Source organism: Stegostoma tigrinum, chromosome 1, assembly GCF_030684315.1.
Source record: "Stegostoma tigrinum isolate sSteTig4 chromosome 1, sSteTig4.hap1, whole genome shotgun sequence".
Classification (NCBI taxonomy): Eukaryota; Metazoa; Chordata; class Chondrichthyes; order Orectolobiformes; family Stegostomatidae; genus Stegostoma; species Stegostoma tigrinum.
Window position 1 is genome coordinate 114,404,139 of NC_081354.1, and position 20,059 is coordinate 114,424,197.

Sequence of the window (20,059 nt, forward strand, 5' to 3'; positions counted from 1 at the left end):
GCTTATTTACATTACAAGAATACTCACTAGTTTTCAATGATTATTTGATTTGCTCAACATGCCAATCAAGCGGCTACTCTCTTAATTTTACGATATCTTTTCCTTTCTAATGTACCATGAACTTCAAGTGAAAGATTTGCCTGGCCAGCTGTTTGGGCAAAGACAGCAACGAGTGACAAAAATGTGGAAAAGTGTCCAAAACAGATCTAAGATCTATTCAGGGAAGCAAACAAAAATTAAAAACGACTGTAAACATTTCCACAGGTTCATAAACAAAAAATATTTGACCAGAAGAAAAATGGGTCTATTACAGAGTCAGGAGAATCAATAATGGAGAATAGAGTGATAGCAGAAAAGCTAACTGATTTTTGTGTCTGTCTTCACTGAGGAAGATACTATCAATCTCAGCAAATTACATGTCCAAGGGACCAGGTAACCAAAGAAGGTGACACCACAAGGCCAAGGAGCTTGAACCCAAATTGCAACTAGAGTCAGTGCTGTGTCCTGAGTGAAGTGGGATGACCAGGAGTGCAGAAAAAAAAGGTCAACGACCTTCTGTCCTCCCCAAAAGCAAGTGCCACTGTATTCTGCCTTCAACATCACAGTTACAGGGCTGCCATGTACTAAATATACCACTGCACATGCCTCTCAAAGGCTCAGGGACTACAATTTTCAACATTGTGTGTATCATTTTCAATCAATGTCTCTCATCCAGCTTCTCCTCACAATCCACAATCCGTCCTGCCCTCTGCACTGTCTACTCACTCACTGGGGCACCGCACAAACTCCCACGCCTGCGCATTATCACTAATCTTTATCACTCTTCCTCCCACTTCCATGATACTCAATCCCTCGCTTTATCTCACAGCAGTCCTCCAAACTGACGTCTCCATAGAAATCCCAATGATTTAACTATGATCTCCGCGTTGTTGCATTTGAACTGCAGCACTGACCACAAGCTAATTCCCAACTTGCAAGGACATAGATCTCCGGCCTCTGGTAACACTAAGTGCCTAACTGCAGGCAACCTTTTGGCCTGGAATTAGACGGGCCTTGACTGACAATTGTTCTAACTCCACAACCCTTCACCTGACTACCGACTGCATCTCTCTGACATTCACACATGGCCATTTGCTTGCAACTCAGGCAGTCTGCTGAATGAACTGTAGCCACTTGTTGCAAGGTGTGATACTGCCGCACAATGACATGCTGACTCCCTTCACTGTTCACTGCTCCCTAACATAAAAAGCTGCATGTAATGTGTGGTCTGCGTTAAAGAAATGTGAAGATGAATAAAATGCATGTGTACTGCTGTATGGCAAGCAAACTGGCAGATGTATGAAACTTTTAGGTATCCCTGAGCTCCAAGGTAAATTGTTGAAGGTCTAATGTAGTGTCTGAAGTGGCCCGTGCATAGGTATGATGTAGACGGGCTGGTTTGCCACAGCTGACTGCTATAGTCAAAGGATTGAGAAACAGGTTGACCATGGAGCATGCAGTGACATTGTTGTGAAACAGTGCTTGCATAAGGACTGCGACAAACATTTGGCAAAGTGCAGCCATCAGATGCTCACTCTGATTTATATGTCAGGAATTTGTGCCATTGAATGTCTCAGGGAAGGAGACCAGAATTGGAAGTGACATATAAGTAAGGAGAGCTAGGTCTGTAGTGAGATGTAAATGCACGGAAGTAAGGTCGTGCTGCTCAAAAATGACTGAATTGTGAAGTCACCATCAAAGGTTTGTGGGGAAAATTGCAAACATTTTTCTCAATACAAAGTTTCAATTTATAAAAAAATTCTCTCTATATTCTCCTAACTTTCCTATCACTGCTCCTGCAGCACCACAGAGGAGAAAATTTCACCTGTAACATTCAGAATTAAATGTGGTTCCAAGATTGAGCAGCTCCTACTTAATAAACTCAGTGTGTGTTAATAATTCTAACAATTGCTTGAGGCTATCATTTGGGCTCACACTGTGGCTCATTTAACATTTGTTAGAAGCAACGTAAATTCAATCACACGACCCAGTCCTACTTAGGTTGAAGTCAGTGTTCCCTGGTGCATTCCCCATAACGCTTCCTGATCAATGCAACATTTTTTTTAAAAGCAAACAAGAGTTTTGGGGGAAACTGCTCTGGAGTTCACTAGGTCCACTGGAAATATCCATTTCACAAGAGTATAAATTGTTGTTCCATCTAAAAGTTGGCATTTTTCCATCCTCCTGGTGGTGCAGAAAACCTTCAAAATCATCTCTTTTTCAGCTACAGTAAACAAGTTCCCAAGATCAATTATACTATCAGACACTGGATGCCGAGAAACAAAATTACAGAAGTAAACTTGCCATGAACTCAGATACCTAGTATTAAGTGCGGCAAACAACCACGAAAAGCATGGGAAGAGATAAAACTGCCCACAATTTTATCTAAGAAATAACATAAAATACGCAGAACAAATTTGTCATCATAACTATTCAACTTACCAGTATAAAGAATACTTCTTCTTTGGGGATTTGCATTTCTCCAATACTGATTATATTTGATATTTTGAAAAATCCAGTCAATATTTGCTGGTATGAAGAAAAGAATATGAATATACTTTAAGGAACATAATTAAATTTTGATGATTATGCTTACCTGTGATTAAACTTGTGTCCAAAGGAAACCCAATCTTTTTCAATTAAAACCTATATTAAAAATTATGAAAAGGACTTTATAAAATCATAATTGTGACAATGACAAAAAGCAATTGACTTTACAAATCTCTCATGTTATAGTCGAAAAATCAGAATAACCAGTCAATTTGCACTAAGAAAGGAAGAAATAAATATCATTTGCATAGCATGTCTTAAGGTTATTAACAAATGCAAACTCATTTCATACTGTTAGAATTTCTTCCATGGAACTTATTTTTTCCAGATTGGGCTTCGGTCATTCACACGGGACCATTCTGATTATTCCAACTTTGGTGATTCAGCGTAATCACAGAAGGACCATCAGGACAATGTCACCTCCAACAGTATTGCACTCCCTCAGTACAGCAGCCCAAAGCGCAGCCTTGATCATATGATCAATGTCTGCAAGGTAGTTTGAATCCACAACCACCTGATTAAGTGGTGAAAGAGATAGCATCAAGCCAAGTTTGACACTTGAAAGTAGAAAATATAAAAAGGGATATCTGGGCCTACTGGATTAATCTAAATAAATGAACCCTTTATTTTCATTTATTTGCACTGTCTTGGCACACCTGCTAATTTTGTTGCGTTAGTTAGGCTGATTTTCATGCACAATTTCTGTGGATACATTACACATTTGACTTCATCCGTTTTATAAAAGATGATCTATTGAAGTAGAGACGTGGATACAACGCTAAATTTGTGGTACACTGCTATCTGTTTTTTAAGGTATTGTTGGTACTGCATTGCTAGAAATTCTAGCTCCTGACTGCTGCTCGAAAAGTCACCCACTCCACAGGTTGAGACTTCTAAATGTGCACCAAACTGTGTTAAGGAGTTTTTGCATTCATACAAATTGTATCAGCTGTATGAAATACTGCATATTAAAACTAACTTTCCAACATCAGCCCCATGTTTATGCTTTATTAGGTGGAATTATGCCCCCTTGTTGTAGTGTCATGAGTTAGACTGCAATTGTGCTCAAAATTTGCCTTTTGCCTTCTATTCACCTCACATATAAGCAAAACTCCTCCTCTCATATTTAATAAGATCACTCTCAATTATTTGCTTTCAATATTGCAAAGTCTAAGTACCTCCAGTTCTCCCATAGCCCAGATATCTGTCTTGGGGCAGGTGCGCTGCTGCAGCGTGGTTCAGTGTAAGCTAGAAGAACAGAACCTCATTTTCCACATGAAAACATTGTAGCCTTCAATAATATTTGAACCTGAACACCTCCCTCAATGTCTTTTACCCACCACTCTATACTCTAGGCCCTGTCATGACAATGGATTGCTTTCAGTACAGCTTTCCCATTTTCACCCTCTCATAATTCCCATTATCAACCTGTCTAGCTTTTCTTCTTCCCTGATTTACTTTCAGCAATCTCTTTGCCTAACTTCTCTCTCTGCACTCCATCTCCAACTGTTAACTTACTCTTTCTATTCAGTCCACTCGACTCCCCACCCCTCCATGCTCTGTCATCAACATAAAGCCACTTTTTCCAAGATGCCATCAGTTCTGAATGCGGGTCAACGGACTCAAAACATTTTCTCTGTTTCTCTTTCCACAAATTCTGCCAGACCTGCCGAGTATCTCCAGAAATTTCTATCTTTGTTGAGACAATGGTTTCTCATTCAACTGTTCCCTGTTTTACACGAGTCGTCACAGTGATCTTCATATCAACCTTTATTTAATTTTACAATCAGATACTCTTTTACTATCAGTCCTCCACATTTGCCCAGGCTAGGATCCAGCATGGTGACATACTGATGACTGGCAAATAACATTCATACTGCATAAGGGCCAGATAATAACATTCTCAAACATGACTGAAACTAACCATCCCCCCCACTGAGTTCCCCATTTGCAACAGTCCAAGGGTTAACATTGACAAAAAACTGAAACGAATCAGCCATATAAATACTGTGGCTACATCAGCAAGTCAACCCACCTCATTCTACCCCAAATTAACCTGACTCATTACACATTACGGGATCCGAAAAAACCTGTTCCCAGGCAGATTTTGCAACGTATTGCTCTAAGAAACTATCTCTGACGTACTCTACACATTCTGTTTCCATGTCAATGATAATAAAATGTGAGGCTGGATGAACACAGCAGGCCCAGCAGCATCTCAGGAGCACAAAAGCTGACGTTTCGGGCCTAGACCCTTCATCAGACCCTTCCTCTGATGAAGGGTCTAGGCCCGAAATGTCAGCTTTTGTGCTCCTAAGATGCTGCCTGGCCTGCTGTGTTCATCCTGCCTCACATTTCATTATCTTGGATTCTCCAGCATCTGCAGTTCCCATTATCACTCTTTCCATGTCACCCTTGTCCACATCTTCTGTACAGTCTATATGCAGATTAAACCACCCACAACAACTACGGGGCACTTCTCACAAGCCTCCGTTATTTCCCAATTTATATTTTGGCCTGTAGTGAGGCAACTCTTCAGGGGCCTACAGTATGACTCAGAACTGTGAATTCTTCCTCTTGCAATGCCTTATTTCCACTCAAACTGATTACACATCTGTTAAACTCATAGCATTACATGCCATAACACTGACACCTTCCTTTATTAACAAAGACAGCCCAACTCTGGTTCCTTTTTGTTTATTCTTCCAAAATGTTGATTACTCATAAAATACTGAGTTCCCAGTCTCAGAATCCTTGTCTTGGTCACCATGTAACCGTATCTTCCATAATAGCAAACAAGTATATTCATTGATTTCTATTTGTGCTGTCACTCACTCAACCACCTTGTTAGAAATGCCACCTGCATTCAGATAAATAGCCTTAAGCCTTGATTTTTTTCCCATTATTACTTGCACTGGTTCCAATATTTGGTATACTCTTCTGCATTTATTTTCTACACCTCCTTTTCACACTTTGATTATCATTTGCATCTTAATTGCCCTGCACCTCTGCTCCCTTGTTTCTTTTTGATTTATTAAACTTCTCTTCAATGAACCCACATTCTGCCCTCTAATTGGTTTATGTCCCAAATTCAACCCTGGTTATACTATTCACCACGACACTGGTTCCAGCATGGTTTAAATGAAGCCCTCTCTCTTTCCTCAGTACTAGTGAATCAGAATCCACTTCCCCCACACAAATCATTGAGTGACACATTTACCTCTCCAATCTTATTCATCCTACACCAATTTTCACATGGATCAGGTAGTAATGTGTGCTTTTAAATTTAGCCCTGAACTGCTCGTAAACCCCAGCAGAACCTTTCACTTAGTCGCACCTTTATCATTGGTACCAATGTGGATCATGACAACTGAATCCTTCCCCCCTCACTTCATGTTCCTCTTCAACCCAGAAAAGATGCCTTTTCACACTAGGAAAGCATCACAGACTTTGAATCTCTTTGCTGTACATTTCAGTGCCCATTCCTTTAACTATGCTATCCTCTAATACAATATATTTGACTATTCTTCCCTCCACTGGTATAGCACTCTGACCACAACAGTGTCCAGTTTGCTTATCCTATCTGCAGTCTGTGCCTTTGTCTACATCAGCAGCAAAAATCTCATAGTAAGAGGCAAGGACACTGGTACAGGCTTCTTCAGAGCCACATTCTGGATCCCCATAATGTTCACACACAGTCACACTATACTGTCCGTGACCACAGTTCAAAGTTGATGTAATTTATCTTAGGGGTAAGGCTGCCTCCTGAAAGTGTCCAGGGGTCTCACTCTCGCCCTGATATGTTGTAGTATCCACAGCCATTCAACTCTGAGTGTCAGTGCCTCAAGCAGGTACACTTGCTATGGATGTGGTCATGGTGGATAGTACTCACGTTCATCAGCTCCCACATACCGCAGCTGCAACACACTGCCAGCCTTGCTATCTCTACTTGATTCAATTCATTAATGAATGGTCTTGTAACTACATTGCTGTGCCTTCATTGTCACTGGATCAAATTCCTAGGGCTTCCTTCCTAACAGCACTGTCGGTATCCCTATTATAGTAGTTCAAGAAGCCAGCTCAAGCGCCATCTTTTCCAGGAAATTCGGGATTAGCAATAAATTCTGTCCTAATCAACAATTCGCATATCCCACAAACATTTTTTAATTAATTAAAACCTCAATACAATTTTGACGTTTCAAAATAAGGGTTTAAAAAAAAGAAAAGAATCCTAATAAAAACATCGACATAAAGACTTACATCTGTCTGCTTCCCTTTTCCCTCTGCTATAGTGTATTCTACTTACCATAAATCCCTTTAAAGTTCTGTAAAATGGGTCAAGTAGCAGGCCTGCTATGGAGCAAACCTGTGCTGTCCTGTCCCAACCATCTGAGCAGTGAACCAACACGCTGGCTGCTTCTTCAGCAACTGCCTGAAATAACAAAATACCGCAGCATATTTACATCAAAGAACGTAGACATATGGCTAAAGTTCAGCAGATCAGGGTAAGGAATCCCATATCTGGTGGTGGTGCTATATTCACAAAAACTGTGTTTTGTTCCATAAGAAACCAAAAAGTAATTCTGAAGACAGTTTATTAGTTTGTAACATTAAAATACAAACTTATGTTGAACAAAACCTGAGCTTACTCATGGCTCTTTAGAACGACTTTTCTATATTTATATTTAAGCATTGTCCTGTGAGGTGTCATTTTGTTTTTAATCTAGTCTAACATATTCTCTAATGTGTAAATAAAACAACTGAAGCTGTCCTGCAGCATTGAGTGAGATTTTCATATGTTTGACTGTACCACCTCAGAGATGAGGACAGTGGCAATTCAAGAGAAAACAAACAAAAAAAAACTGAAAACAGTATCATTAAAGCAACTTTAGATTAACTGACTTACTTTTGCAATAAATATTCCAGCATCCATAATGGCTTTAATGTGTTTCAACCAGCCAGAATTCTCCAAACCCCATAGAAAGTCACTCATTGAAGGAGATCGAAGCTCACAGACTTTAAAAAAAAACAAATCTCAGTAATATTATATAAATCATACATTCTAAACTATTCTTGATCTGCACACCGACAAATGCAATCATACAGGGAACCTTTTGCTTTATAGAACTGCAAATATAATTATATTTTGTGTCACATGCAAGTTTCCAATGTTGTTAACAATAACGGTAACCACACTGGACTAGGACAAGGGAAACGTCTCTTTTGCATTACTTTTTTGATATAATGGCACTACTCATAGATTCATACAGTCATACAGAACAGAAACAGACTCTTCACTCCAACTCATCCATGCCAACCAGATATCTTAAGTTAATCTAGTCTTGTTTGTCAGCGTTTTGTCCATATTCATCCAAATCTTTCCTATTCATTGACTTTCTTCTTTCTTGAGTGCATATCATCTTTTTATTGTCTAATGCCTAGTTCATGTTTTTGTTGTCCAACTGTTCTGACATTAAAATAACATTTTCTGCAAGCATGATTTCACCACAAAATCATACATCAGCAAACAAATTTACAGGCAATCTTATGGTAGATAAAACAATCTCTGACACTCTCATCATAACAACTCCTTTCCCAATGCAAGCATTATAAATGTAGACAAAAACAAATATAAAATACAAAAAAGTCCCAAAACATTACAAGGCAGCTCAAAGATTTATCTTTATCAGGAGACTTATACGCCAGGCACATGGGATCAGAATATTAAGTGATTCCAGAACAGGACAGTGATGTGTGGTGCAGTGGTAACATCTCTAACTCTGAACCAGAAGGTCTGGGTGCAGATTCCACCTGTCCCAGGGATAACATATCAGAACAGAATGGTTTAAAACAAAAATAAATTTTCTGTCTGCTAATGAATGACTGGCCAGGTATGGGGATTGCACCTACAATTTGATGCAGTTGTCAGAGCTCCCAGTCCTAGAAGTACAGAACAGGAACAGGCCCTTTTGGCCCTCCTCTGTGGAAACCTGGAAAATTTGGCCTACTATATGATGTTCCCTTTCGATTTGAAATCTTACATGTGTTTCACATATGAACTGTCTCTATGGAATCTCTAAAACTATCTTACCCATATTTAGGAGTCATGATTTCCCATCAGGCCTGTAGGTGGTATTTTAATACTTTAATTTGGTTAATAAGCCCATGCCTTATAGGTGTCTCCAGCATCATCAAGTAGAATCAATGTTTTCTGTGTGAAAGGGTACAGAAGCCAGAGAACGACAGGAAATAAATAGCAACATCTTGAAAAATATCCATATTATAGAGGTGGTGGTGCTGGACATCTGAAAACACATTAAGGTGGACCCTGGGACCCGATCAGGTGTAGCAGACTACTCTGTGGGAAGCAAGGATCCCTTGCTGAGGTATTTGTATCACAGCCACAGCTAAGGTGCCAGAGGAGTGGAGTTTGGTTAACATTGTGCCACTATTTAGGAAAGGTAGTAAGGAAAAGCCAGTGAACCATACAGCAGTGAGCCTTATGTCAGCAGCTGGCAAGTTGTTAGAGGGGATTTGAGGGACAGGATTTGCATGTATTTAGAAAGGCAAGGGCTGATTAGGGATAGTCAACATGGCTTTGTGCATGGGAAATCGTGTCCCACGAACGTGATTGAGTTTTTGAAAGAAATAACAAAGACGATTGACAAGGATCAGAGTGGGATCGTAGAGATATATGCAAAACAGCTGCACGAAAGTTTGATTTAAAGAGTGATTATTATTTTCTTTCTACCTAAGCTGACGGTGATAAGCAGTTTTTTGTCGAAGAAAGCCTTAAAAATGTGTACTTGGTTGTCAAATAATAGTTGAACAAGAAGAAAACAAGATTCTTCACTGCATACAGGATTGGGATAAAAACTTGGTTAAACCCAAATACAGGTGCAGGGGTCCCATTAAAAGACATGCTCAAGTGTTAACAGGAGGATATAGGAATGAATATTAATGACAGGAGTGTTACACTTTAAACATGGATGCTGTACAGAAATATGTTTAAAAATCTACCAAAATTGTTGAGGTGAGTGATTTCTTATTCACACAATACATCACACCAAGGGCAACAATAGTCTCATCCATTGCTCACCTAGGAATACCGACTGAACCCTCACACTCACATGCTTTACCTCACCCTCACACATTTAGCCCTGCTGCAAGATCACACACACTGGCAGCTTTTCACCATGATAGCCACATCAGATGAATGTATTGTATGACACTCAATGACACAATTTTCATTTTCTTGCAGGAGAAGGTAGCAGCAAAGAACTAGGAAGTTGGACAAGGTTGAAGTAGGGGGTTGGAGTGGGTGGTAGTGAAGAATGGGAGAAGGTGAGGATGGAGGCTGAGGTGAAAAAAGGACAGTGAAAAACAGGTTTCCACAATTATAACAGCAGGGCTGAGTGAATGAATTCTCCCCGACGTTCCCTGCCCCATACCACCAAGACACCAGAACAAAGCTAATTTTGAAAAGTATGACCTAATACATTCAAATCAGCGCAGGTTTGTTACAATAAATTAAGTTTGACTAATTGATTGGGTTGTTTGATGAAGTAATACCGAATATGGATGAAGGTAGTACAGTTGCTGTTGTTCTAAATTACATGGCATTTAAAAAGTATAACTTAATTGATGTTGTAAGCAAAATTAAGAAGTGTGGAGGATAAATGTGATATTAACTGCATGTATACAAATTCACTAAAGGTCAGAAAGCAAAGAATAGTGATGAATTTATTTATCAGACTGAAGAAAGTATACATTGGAAATTATTAGGCCTATTGTTCTTTTTTAGCATGTATTAGTGACCTAGACTGGTTTATGCATAAGTCACCCAGTCTTCAGGTTATATGAAACTCAAATGTAATAAACAATGAGAAATATAGTATCAAACTAGTTTGTTTAAATTCATTCATTGGATGTGAGTATCTCCTGCTAGTCCAGCACTTGCTGTCTATCCCTACTTGCCCAGAATTAAACAGTCAGCCACATCGCTACGGGTTCTGGACTCAAATATAGGCCAGACGGCAGTAACCTTCCCGAAAAGACATGAGTGAAATAGGTGGGTTTTCTGACAATCACAATAATTTTGTGGTCGTCATTAAATTCTTAATTCCAGGCTTTTACTGAAATCAAATATCACCATCTGCAATGGCAAGGGTGAGCATGGCTTCCCAGGACACTATCTGGATCTTTGGATTAATAATCTAGCAATACCATTAAACATTATGTTATGCAAAAATACGGTAGATGAAATTTTAATAAAGAGAAGTGTGAAGTGATAGATATTGGCAGGAACAATGCGGACAGGCAAGATGAATTAGGTTGTGCAATGAGTTGTACATTTTTAAAAGGAGTGCAGGAACAAAAAGATCTTGAGCACAGATATAACCATCTTTGAAGAGAGCAAGATAAGTTGAAAAAGCTCTTACAAAGCATATAAGATTTTCAACTTTACTGACAGAGAAAGAGATTTCAAAGGCAAGGAAGTTCTTCTGAACTTCTATAAAACATGGGTCAGTTCTCATCGGAGGTTTTATGTTCAATTTTGAGCACAATGCTTTAGAAAGATTGTCAAGGCTCAAAAAAGGTTATTAAAGATTTAATAGAAAAGTACTTTGGATGAAGGGATGTGATAATTGTACATGTCTCTTCCTCCATTTCTTCCAAATGAATACTTCATGTAATGCGCCCAGTCCATAACTTTGAGTTTGTATGCACTAACCATTGTGGATTATTTAGTCAGAGTGCTGGTTTTCACCCATGTATAATCCAACAACATACATTGACTGTGATAATCAAACTACAAAGCCTGTAATTTAAAAGATAAAAGCCATTCTATTTTTGTTATCTTCCCTTCTTCATAAGATCATCCTTTGACTGGAAGAGATCAAAGGTAAGTGAAACTATCCCCACCTTCAGAAAGATTAACAATTTGCCCCAAGCCTCTTCCAATGATGCTCACATCAGAACGTGGGGATATATGACAATGTTATAGACTAATTCACTTCTATGCACGTTCAGAACAACTTTCTTACATTATACCTTCCTTGGATAGCTTTCAATAAAGAGGAAGAAATCACCAAGTTAAAAGTTTCAGGATACAATTTTGTGATTCACTATAAATGCAATAATACATCAACAGGGTGCAACAGACATTTCATGTTTTCAACTTACAATTTTTTAACCCTTACACTGCTGGACTCAGAGGCTGAAAACAAGCACCTTAGTAGCTTCAAAATCCGTTCCTGCAATTTAGCAGGAACACAGGTGGTGACATATCCACCACATACTATATACTGCAACAGATACTACTTTTCTTCAAGTTTGGGCAGTTTGTAAACCTTTCAGGTGGAGTATGTAAAAGGACAGAGGGAAAACACAGAAGTGGACAAGTGATAAAAGAACTGCTTTACGTTGCCAACAATGTTCTGTCCATTTTCCTACTGGGATAGAATTCTACGAGAGTGATTCCATTTGACCAAGCATCTATTCTTCATTCAACTGCATGATTATTGACTGGCTAAAGAATATTTTACCACAGACAGCATCACAGCCAACCACAGCCTTTCTCAGAAACCTAAGCAGAGGCATCCGTAATCAGGAACTGGAACCACAATTATATTTTAATGGTCTATAATCTAGAATGCCGGGTCTAAGTTTCCTTCCCAATCATTGACTTGATTGAAAGAAACTATACCACCACAAACCAAGGATCAAAGTTGGGTCATTCCTGACACTTTCACACAGACTGCTGAATTTCAAGTCATCAAGACTAGGATTAAACGTTAAGAAATAAAATAACAAGAATAGATAAAGATTTTGTCTCAACATGATCTATCACTGCTGGTAATCGTGGTCCTTTTAAAACTACGTTCATTTAGTATTCAATACTCAGTATTTCCCGTGAACCATGGTGTCTCATTTAATAATGTCATGGTAGTAACTAGGCTTTTACAAGCACAAATAGAAGATTTAATCCAGCACACATTAGCTTATTGTAACTGCAGTATTTTGAGAAGATTTTGTTCTGAGAAGGAATGAAATCTAGCCTATAGATGGAGGTAGGCAAGGGGTCAAAGGTGATCGGATATCATGAGTAGCCATTGGCCAAAAGGATTCAGACAATTGAATGACACAGCATAAGCTACCACTCCCTAGAAACAGGGGATAGTAACAAGTGCTCAGTGGCAGAGGACTGTCCTCATCTGGGGGTGCTTGTCAAGTAGTCTTTGTAGGCAGTAGTTCTGAACAGTCAGTACCCATCAGGCAGTCCTCAGAAAGCTGTCTTCTCAAGATGGAAGATGGACCAGGACAAGCAGAGGAAAACATAGGCAAGCATTCTCCAACACCTCAGCTAGACAGCAGGATACTGTCTTCACAATTTCAATGAGACCAAGACATTTCACATCATGTGTCCACTTCTGTCAGTGAACAATCTTCAATTGTCAATGTTGCAAACTTTCCCTTGTCTACTTAATAAATGTATCACATCTAAACTGCCACTTCTTAACAAACTCACTAAACAATCTGAAAATTGCGACAAATTGTTGACTGCCTTTATTAGGTAACCAGTCGTGAACCACACAAAATCCAATGTCACACAAGTGTGAACTTATCGACTCCAATATTTACCATCCAGTAGTTTTTGCAGACTATTTCTCATGACATGGATGTTTTCTATCCCAATAAAATGGAACTTAATGTTTGAATAGTTGTCTTCATTCTCATATCCTTTTCCTGCTGCTCGGTTTGCCATTGCATTTAACTGAAAAAAAAGTGAAAAATTTAAAACAAGGTGACGTAAAATTACATATGAATTACATTTTATATTTATAACTTTAATTCTTAAGGTAAAGATGTCCGTGTTGGACTTGGGTCGACACAAAGTTAGAAGTCACACTACACCATGCAAAGTCACCTAATGAAGGAACAGCACTCCGAAAACTTGTGATTTCAAATAAACCTGTTAGACTATAGCCATTTGCCATATGAATTCCGATTTAATTTTTAGATTAAAAAATCATAACTTTAATCTTTAATCTCTTGACAGCAAAATCAATATCACATAATCTTCTGAGATTTGAGAACAACATTGTTCCCAGTTCAAATCAAAATAAATTAGCTGTGATCAAACACAAAGGCTTCTTCAGTCATTTTTATCTATCAAAAAAGATGACTGCAATCATAAAATTCAAGTTTAAATGGGAAATTCAAACAAGCTAAATATACTTAAGGTGGCAGCAAATCAATAAACTGGATCAATCACATCGATGTTGGACTAGACTTAGTCAGTTCATCTAGTGAAAGCTTTTTGACTGAATAGATTTATATATGTTGTCACATGTACGTAAAAGTACAGTGAGAAGTGTTTTCTCACATGCAAAACGCAAAGTGTCACCATCCTCCTTTTTGAAACACTGAATATAATGCAAGATTTTGCTGCAATAGAGTTCATCTTTCCCTCTTCTTGTCGTAACCCTCCGCTTCTCCTCCACTCACTGCTTTACATCTGCCATGGTCTCGGTTACGAACCTGTCTCTGCCATCACTGTTACTCTGCAACTGCAGCATCCGAGATACTGCATATTGAGGTACACTGTCATATGGGTCACTCATTATGTGCCCTGCTTGTTAACTGACTTCAGACAAGTAAACAAAACTGAACCAGAGAAGAGCAGGCTAGGATCAACAACAAGGTGTAAGATAAAGGTCCCTGGTACATATGTAATATTGTTTAAACTAGAGGGAGTAAGCAAAAGGGAATAATTTAAGGATAAGTCAGAACATGGCAGTTTCGGCTAGTGACATGTTCCTCCTGTGCAAGGGGAGAATTTGGACACAGTTCCAGTGTCCTGGCTGACAACGTGCACAGGAAGTGTATTCAGCTGCATCCACTGGAAATCCATGTTTCAGACTTAGGGCAGCAGTTGGAATCATTTTGAAGTATTCACAAGACTGAGATCTTCATGAATAGCACATACAGTGAGGTGGTCACACTGCAGGTTAAGACTGCACAGGCAGAAGGAAAATGGGTGACCAGTAGACAGAGTAAAAGTACTAGGCAGGATATAGATTTTCGATTTTCGAAATTGCTGGGATAGATAATTTCTCAGGGGAAAGCAGCAAGAACAGGTGCATAGCACCAAGTTGGTATGTTAACTCCCTAGTGCTCGGGTTAAGGATATTGTTGTAGGGCTGCATGATATTCTGAAATGCGAGGGAAAACAGACAGAGGTCCCGGTCCATGTCAGTACCTAATACAGAGGTAAAAAGACTAATGAGATCCTGCAAGCAGAATATAAGGAGCTATGAAATAAGAAGTAGGTCTTCACAGGTCATAATCTCAGGATTATTCCCAGTGGCATGTGCTAAGAAGGTCAGAAATAGTACAAGTCAAATGAATGCACAGTTGGACAATAGTGTAGGAGGCAGTGGGATCAATTCTGGAGAGGATGAGACCCATACAAGTTGGATTGGCTATACCTCAGCAGGAATACCCTTTCAGGAGCATTTGTTGGTACAATGGAATTGGGAACCAGAGTGGGAAATGATAGAAAAGTGAAAAACAAAGAGGGAGGCAGAGGAAACAAAGGGTCGCAGCAAATAGAGCTTAAGTAAAAAAGAAGTTCAAAGTCTAAAAGGTGCATTTGCATTGAGCATTTGCTATAAGGTAAGTGAATTAACACCAGAAATAGAGTCGATAGCCAGAGACTATTTCCCAGGGCAGAAATGGCTAGCACGAGGGGTCATAGTTTTAAGCTGGTTGGTGGAAAGTATAGAGGGGATGTCAGAGGCAGGTTCTTTACGCAGAGAGTTGTGAGAGCATGGAATGCGTTGCCAGCAGCAGTTGTGGAAGCAAGGTCATTGGGGTCATTTAAGAGACTGCTGGACATGCATATGGTCACAGAAATTTGAGGGTGCATCCATGAGGATCAATGGTCGGCACAACATTGTGGGCTGAAGGGCCTGTTCTGTGCTGTACTGTTCTATGTTCTATGTTCTATGTTCTAGAAATAGCTTTACATAGGCACACTATGTTCACAATTGTTGAGACATGGTGACTGGGGGACCAAGGCGGTGAAAAAATATCCACGGGAATTCAATCTCTTGGAAGAATAGGCTAAATGGAAAAGGGGGTGGACCGGCATTGTTATGAAAGATGACATCAATAAAAGTGAGAAAGGATTTTGGCACAGAAAATCTAGATATAGAAACAGCCTGGGTAGAAATAAGAAGTATAAGGGGTAGAAAACTTAGTAACAGTTGCCTAAAAACCTCCAAACAGTAGTGCTGAGGTAGTGCATGGCATTAAACAGAAAAGTAGAGACACAAGCAGCAAGGGTGATCATAGATAATTTTAATCTGTGCACTGACTAAACAAACCACATTTGCACTAATAGTTTGGCAAACAACTTCCTAGAGAGTGTACAAGACGGAATTTTAGACTATTACTTTGAGGAATCAAGAGAGAGGAAGGCTTTCTTAGATTTTGTCTTATACAATGAGAAGGGGTTAATTAGATTGAATAGAATAGACAATAGACAATAGGTGTTGGAGTAGGCCATTTGGCCCTTCAAGCCAGCACCACCATTCATTATGATCATGGCTGATCATCCACAATCAGTATCCTGTTCCTGCCTTATCCCCATAACCCTTGATTCCACTATCTTTAAGAGCTCTATCTCTTTCTTGAAAAGTATCCAGAGAGTTGGCCTCCACTGCCTTCTGGGGCAGAGCATTCCATATATCCACCACTCTCTGGGTGAAGAAGTTTTTCCTCAACTCTGTTCTAAATGGATGTGACTTTGCTCGCTGAGCTGGAAGGTTGTTTTCAGACGTTTCGTCACCTTTTCTTTTATTTGAAAAAATATACTTTATTCACAAGATGTACAAAAAATAAAACATAGTTATACACCTACCCAGTCATGCAAGCCGCTCCGGATTACCCAGGGGGTACGTACACCAAGTAAAGGAAAAAAAACAAAAGAAAAAAAAAAGAAAAAAAAACAAAGCAAAAAAAACACCCCGGCAGTCGTCACCCCGCACTGTCCCAGTTGGCCCCCTGACCAGTTGGGGAAGGCGCCAGCTGGGCCCAGGTACCAGATAGGGCCCTTTTTTCTATTCTGGACGAGGGGTTTCATAGCATGGTCTTTCCCCACGTGCCTTGGCGGCGGCTGCCCCAAGCTTTAGCGTGTCCCGCAGCACATAGTCCTGGACCTTGGAGTGCGCCAGTCTGCAACATTCGGTCAGGGTCAGTTCTTTCAGCTGGCAGACCAGCAAGTCGCGGGCAGACCAAAGAGCGTCTTTCACCGCATTGATGGTCCTCCAGGCGCAGTTGATGTTGGTCTCGGTGTGCGTCCCGGGAAACAGCCCGTAGAGCACGGAGTCCCGCGTCACGGAGCTGCTCGGGACGAACCTTGACAAATGCCACTGCATCCCCCTCCAGACCTCCTGCGCATAGGCACACTCCAGAAGGAGGTGATCAACAGTCTCATCGCCCCCCGCAGCCACCTCGAGGGCAGCGTGCGGTGGCGCAGAGATTCCGGGCATGCATAAAGGATCTTACTGGCAGAGCCCTCTCACCGCCAGCCAAGCAATGTCCTTGTGCTTGTTTGAAAGTTCTGGCGATGAGGCATTCTGCCAAACGAATTTGGCAGTCTGCGTGGGGAACCACACGACGGGATCCACCCTCTCCTTTTCCCGCAGGGTCTCGAGGATACTACGTGCTGACCACTGCCTGATGGCCTTGTGGTCAAAGGTGTTTCCTTTCAAAAATTTCTCCACGAAGGACAGGTGGTACGCGACGGTCCAACTACTCGGAGCGTTCCGCGGCAACGAGGCCAGGCCCATCCTTCGCAACACCGGGGACAGGTAGAACCTCAGTAAGTAGTGACACTTGGTGTTTGCGTACTGAGGATCTACGCACGGCTTGATGCAGCCGCACACAAAGGTAGCCGTCAGGGCGAGGGTGGCGTTCGGTACACCCTTTCCCCCATTTTCCAGGTCTTTGTACATGGTGTCCCTGCGGACCCGGTCCATCCTCGACCCCCAAATGAAGTGGAAGATGGCCCGGGTGACCGCAGCGGCGCAGGTCCAGAGAATAGGCCAGGCCTGCGCCACATACAACAGTGCCGAAAGCCCCTCGCACCTGACAACCAGGTTCTTACCCGTGATGGAGAGGGACCAGAGCGTCCACCTGCCCAGCTTCTGCTTCAATTTGGTGATACGCTCCTCCCAAGTCTTAGTGCACGCCCCAGCTCCACCGAACCAAACACCCAGCACCTTCAGGTAGTCTGTCCTAACGGTGAAGGGGATGAAGGAGCAGTCGTCCCAGTTCCCGAAGAACATGACCTCGGTCTTACCCCAATTGACTTTGGCACCCGAGGCCAGTTCAAACTGGCCGCAGGTGTCCAATAGTCTACTCACCGACCGACGATCCGTGCAGAAGACGGCGACATTGTCCATGTACAGGGAGGTCTTGACCTGAAGGCCTCCGCTGCCTGGGATAGTCACACCCTTCAGGCTCAGGAGAGATCGGGCAGCCCTGCCTAACTCCAGATCTAACAGGAAACTGTCCGATTCCCACCCGTTGATCGAGACTGCGCTAACGATGTTGGCGTAGAGCAGCCGGATCCAAAAGCGGATGCCGTCCCTGAACCCCAATTTGGAGAGGACGTCCCTCATGTAAGCACGAGAGACCCTGTCAAAGGCCTTCTCCTGGTCCAGGCTGACGAGGCAGGTGTCCACCCGCCTGTCCTGTACGTAGGCGATCGTATCCCTGATGAGCGCGAGGCTCTCAGCGATCTTCCTGCCCGGCACAGCACAGGTTTGGTCAGGGTGAATCACCGACTCCAGGACAGACCTGACCCGGTTGGCTATGACCTTGGCCAGGATTTTGTAGTCCACGTTCAATAGTGAAATGGGACGCCAATTCTTAATTTCTTCCCTCTCCCCCTTCCTCTTGTAAATGAGGGTGATGATGCCCTTCCTCATGGACTTGCACATTTCCCCTGCCCGAAGCGCACTATCGTACACCTCCAGCAGGTCCTGGCCGACCAGGTCCCACAGAGCGGAATACAGTTCGACCGGTAAGCCATCACTTCCGGGAGTCCTATTCCTCTGCAAGGACCTGAGGGCTCTGGTCAGCTCGTCCAGGGATATCGGCCGGTCCAGCCGCTCCCTCGTGCCGTCGTCTAAGACCTCCGTGATAGACGACAGAAACGACTCGGAGGCCGTGCTGTCCGTGGGCTTCGTGTCGTACAGTCCGGCATAGAAGGATCTGCTGATCCTCAAAACGTCGGGCCGAGACGACGTCACCGAGCCGTCGTCCTCCTTCAGCCGGCTAAGCACAGAGCTCTCTTTGCGCACCTTCTGAAAGAAGAAACGCGAGCACGTCTCGTCCTGCTCCACGGAGTGGACCCTGGACCGGAAGATTATCCTGGAGGCCTCCACGGCGAAGAGCGAGGCTTGCTGGCCCCTCACCTCGCGGAGGTCCTCCGTGACATCGACCCCCATCAACTGCAGAAGGAGCAAGTTCTGCACCCTTTTCTGGAGTCACGACAGCTTTCTCCGCCTCTCTCTCGCCTTCCGAACACACTTGAGGACAAAGAACCTCTTGATGTTCTCCTTCACTGTCTCCCACCAGTCGCCCGGAGACTCAAAGAGGCGTTTCACAGTTATCCAACCGGCATACTCCCTCTTAAGCTCCTCGACGTTCTCTGGGGTCAACAGAGTCGTGTTGAGCTTCCACGTCCCCTTGCCGGTCGGCTGGTCGTCCTGTAAGTGACAGTCGGCCAGCAGGAGGCAGTGGTCAGAGAAGAACACCGGCTCGACGCCGGTGGACCTGACCGAGAGCGCCCGTGACACAAACAGGAAGTCTATCCTTGAGCGAATAGACCCGTCTGGCCGCAACCAGGTGTACCTCCGCTGCGCTCTGTCTGCAGGGGTGCTGAATAAGTCGAGCAGCTTGGCGTCCTTCACCGTGCCCATCAGGAATCTGGACGTGACGTCCAGTTGACTCCCCCCACCCGCTGTCCCCATGCTGGATCTTCCATCTGCATCGATGATGCAGTTGAAGTCTCCGCCTCGGATGACCGGCCTGGACGTAGCCAGCACGGGTGGAAGCCGCTGCAGGACGGCCAACCGCTCATTCTGTACCGCTGGGGCGTACACGTTGATCAGCCTCAGGGGAGCGTTCCTGTAGGTGACATCAGCCACTAAGAGGCGCCCCCCCCACCACCTCCTGAACTTGAGACGGTGAGGTCGCGTCCCCGCAGCATAATAGCCAGGCCCGAGGAGCGACAGTCATTACCCCGCGACCAGATCGAAGGCCCACAGGTCCAGGTGCCGGACCATTTCCCGTACCTGCCGAGGTGCGGTATCCCGCACTCCTGCAGAAACAGGAGGTCCGCCTTGATGGTGGTCAGGTAGGCCAACATGGACACACATCTTGCAGTGGA

At 42.6% G+C, this 20,059-nt stretch overlaps 1 protein-coding gene across 2 annotated transcripts in view; it reads right to left on the reverse strand.

Moving 5' to 3' along the window:
• Positions 1-20,059, reverse strand: part of mtmr7b (myotubularin related protein 7b) — a 93,252-nt gene that overhangs the window by 27,950 nt on the left and 45,243 nt on the right. For both annotated transcript variants that reach the window (XM_048529629.2, XM_048529637.2), the window contains exons 7-10: positions 13,234-13,366; positions 7,496-7,605; positions 6,896-7,021; positions 2,636-2,685 (exon numbers count right to left, since the gene is read on the reverse strand). In XM_048529629.2, the coding sequence (XP_048385586.1) occupies positions 2,636-2,685; positions 6,896-7,021; positions 7,496-7,605; positions 13,234-13,366 (419 nt within the window). The remainder of the gene's footprint in view (positions 1-2,635; positions 2,686-6,895; positions 7,022-7,495; positions 7,606-13,233; positions 13,367-20,059) is intronic.